Raw genomic sequence first — 2,770 nt, forward strand, 5'->3', positions numbered from 1 at the left:
TTCAGCAGGGGCTGTGGGTACAGGACAAGGGGGATGGTTCCACTGCCAGAGGGAGAGTCAGAGCAGAGAGAAGGGAGAGATTGTTTGTGCTGAGGGTGGGCAGAGCCTGGCCCAGGCTGCCCCCAGAGGTGGCAGCAGCCCCATCGCTGGCCCCATGGCAGGTCAGGTTGGCCCTTGGGGCTCTGAGCCCCCTGCTCTGGGTGCAGATGTCCCTGCTCCCTGCAGGGGGTTGCACTGGGTGAGCTCGGAAGGTCCCTTCAGCCCAAACCAGTCTGGGGTTCTGTGATTTTTACCCAGAAGAACACTGGGGATCAAAGGATGAGCTGGTTTCTCCACCAAGAGAATATGTGTGCAGGGTGGGTGTGTTGCTCTAACGCAGGGCTGGACTGCAACGAGGTTGCCTGTGTTCACCAAGGCAAAACTCAGATCTCCTGCAGCTGATTTTGTGTAGGTTGCTGTCCCTCAGATGGAGTCAAAGACTTTCTGTTTGTCTTGGGAGGCAGAGAAAGGCACTGAGCAGGTATTTGCACCTCACCTTAGGTGTGAAAATGGAAGAAAAGTGCCAGTGAGTAGTTCAAATGGTGGTGGTTGGGGTTTTTCCTGGTTTTTAGCTGCTGCTGTCTTACTGCAGAAGAAATTGCTGGGTTTGTGTGTTTATATTCAGCATCCGCTGCAAGCTGGGTAAGGGCTTGTTTCAGAAGGGGACGAGGGAACACATCAGCCTCTTCTCTCCCCATCAAATCAGGACTGTGCAGGGGCTGCAGGGGGGCGATGTGGGGGCGTGATCCTTTCCTCTTGCAGGTGCCTGTCTCCACGGTTCACCGTGAGGATGCCAGCTCTGCATCCATCTTTTCCAGATCCCGTAAATACGCGGTGTCCCCCCCAGCCCTCCTCCTCGCCCGGAGCAGAGGTCAGAGCGTGGAAGGCATCGCTTTATCCAAACAGAGCGCGCAGGACATGCTGCAGATGATCAGATATGAATTGCTGGACATTTTTGTAAGTAAAAACAAAATGAGAGCACCCTTATTCCATCGTGATCATCTGCAGGAACGCTGACTATAGCGTGGAGCTGTGCAAGAGAAAGCTGTTTGCTCCTTATTTCCCTCACGCTGAGTTACTTCTGGTTTTGAATGTTTTGCCTTGGGTCAGACAGTCTGGACAGAAATCTGCTGTTTGCTGTGTGGTCTCCCGGGAGGAGACCTCGGGAGTCCGTGGCCAGCTCACAGACCTGCTGCCACGGGGGCTTGGCCCCTCGCAGGGGGTGCTCTGTGCCTCTCACACATGCTGTGCAGAGCCTCCTCATAGCCATAGCACATGGAGCTGGGCTGAGCTGGCCTCGCCTCTGCCTGCTCGGCTCACACCCCTCCATCCCAGAGCTCACAGCCGCTCCTGCAGACTTGGCTCGCGATGGGCAGGGTTGGGCACAGCTGTCTCCAACGTGCTCCCAGCACCCACACTTGTTTCCGAGCTGCTTGCGTTCAACAGGGGCCTCGTAAGGACAGGAATTCTAATTTTGTCCTGTCCTCTCCTGCCCGTAACCCCCAATTTCTTGTTTTGACGTCTCACAGCCAGAAATCACTGTGCAAAACCTGCCCCGCTACTTGCAGCTCAGAAAGCCCTTCCTCATCTTGTTCAGCGACGGTGACAGCAGTCAAATGGAAAGCGAGGAAATGCTGAAGTTGGCAAAAGGAAGACCCCAGCGTGCGTTTGTGGCTTGCTGGTTGAACGTGTGAGTGTGTGCAAACCACTTTTCCTCTTCCCGTTACCTCGCTCTGAGCATTTCACGGCAAAAACAAACCGAGTCTGAAAGCACCATTAGCTCGTAATGGGATTATTTGGTCTGAGCTCATCGTGAGCAGGAAGGTTAAACCATTTAGCAATGATTCAGTGTGTGTTCTGGGCAGCTGCAAAATCGCACGGCAAAGTAAAATTAGTAGATGTTTTAACTGATTGCAGAAGTAATGCTCAGTAGAGTAAAATGTTCTCAAAGATATCGCGTGGTAGCTTGGCCCTGGCTCTGGTGTAACTTGGATTTTTGTCACATTTTGGGGGGAAAAGGTAAATTTGCCCTCCTGGAGAGTGTCACGGTGGTTCTTCCACCAGCAGTTAGAGAAGAGCACAACAGGGCAGTTACTGGGGAAAAGAAAGTTCTCCTGGGAAGGGAGAGCCAGAAGCAGCCCCATAAGGTAAACCTAAAAAATATTCAAGAAACAAAATGAATCAAGGAACAAAGAAATAGAGAATTGTAGGAGAGAGTTGGTTTCTTCTTTTTTTTTTTTACTCCTCCCCTCCCTAGTTATGTTTCCAATTTTTAGCCTCTGTTTGTTTTGCCCAGAGACACCTCACTGCCTTAATCATAACGTGCTTTGAAGTCTTGGAAGTGCCTCCAGCGTGGGCTGAAGTTTAGCTAACGGAGAATGCACATTTTTCAAAGAGAAGATGATTTTTTTGCCAGTAATGCACCAGAAACGAGAGCCCCTGGAAGTTCCCCACCTACGCATCTGCCTTTGCTTTCCCTTCCTGAGAAAGCAAGAGCTGTCCTTCATCAGGGGGAAAGGGCGTTGTCGCAAGAGAGGGCAAAATATGGCTATTGGCACAGAAAGAATCACAGAATCACAGGATTGATTTGGCTGGAAAAGACCTTTAGGATCGTGGAGTCCAACCACTCCCCCAGCACTGCCGGGTCCCGCTGACCCCTGTCCTCCAGCAGCACCTCCACACGGCTGGGAAACCCCTCCAGGGATGGGGACTCCACCACTGCCCTGGGCAG

The 2,770-nt window shown here is 52.2% G+C and overlaps 1 protein-coding gene across 1 annotated transcript in view; it reads left to right on the forward strand.

Annotated features, from left to right (window-relative positions):
* Nucleotides 1-2,770, forward strand: part of TXNDC16 (thioredoxin domain containing 16) — a 31,935-nt gene that overhangs the window by 26,359 nt on the left and 2,806 nt on the right. Inside the window, exons 16-17 of the mRNA XM_010133100.1 lie at nt 858-996; nt 1,569-1,729. Of these exons, the coding sequence (XP_010131402.1) occupies nt 858-996; nt 1,569-1,729 (300 nt within the window). The remainder of the gene's footprint in view (nt 1-857; nt 997-1,568; nt 1,730-2,770) is intronic.

The sequence above is a fragment of the Buceros rhinoceros genome, unplaced genomic scaffold (assembly GCF_000710305.1).
Source record: "Buceros rhinoceros silvestris isolate BGI_N320 unplaced genomic scaffold, ASM71030v1 scaffold13070, whole genome shotgun sequence".
Taxonomy (NCBI): domain Eukaryota; kingdom Metazoa; phylum Chordata; class Aves; order Bucerotiformes; family Bucerotidae; genus Buceros; species Buceros rhinoceros.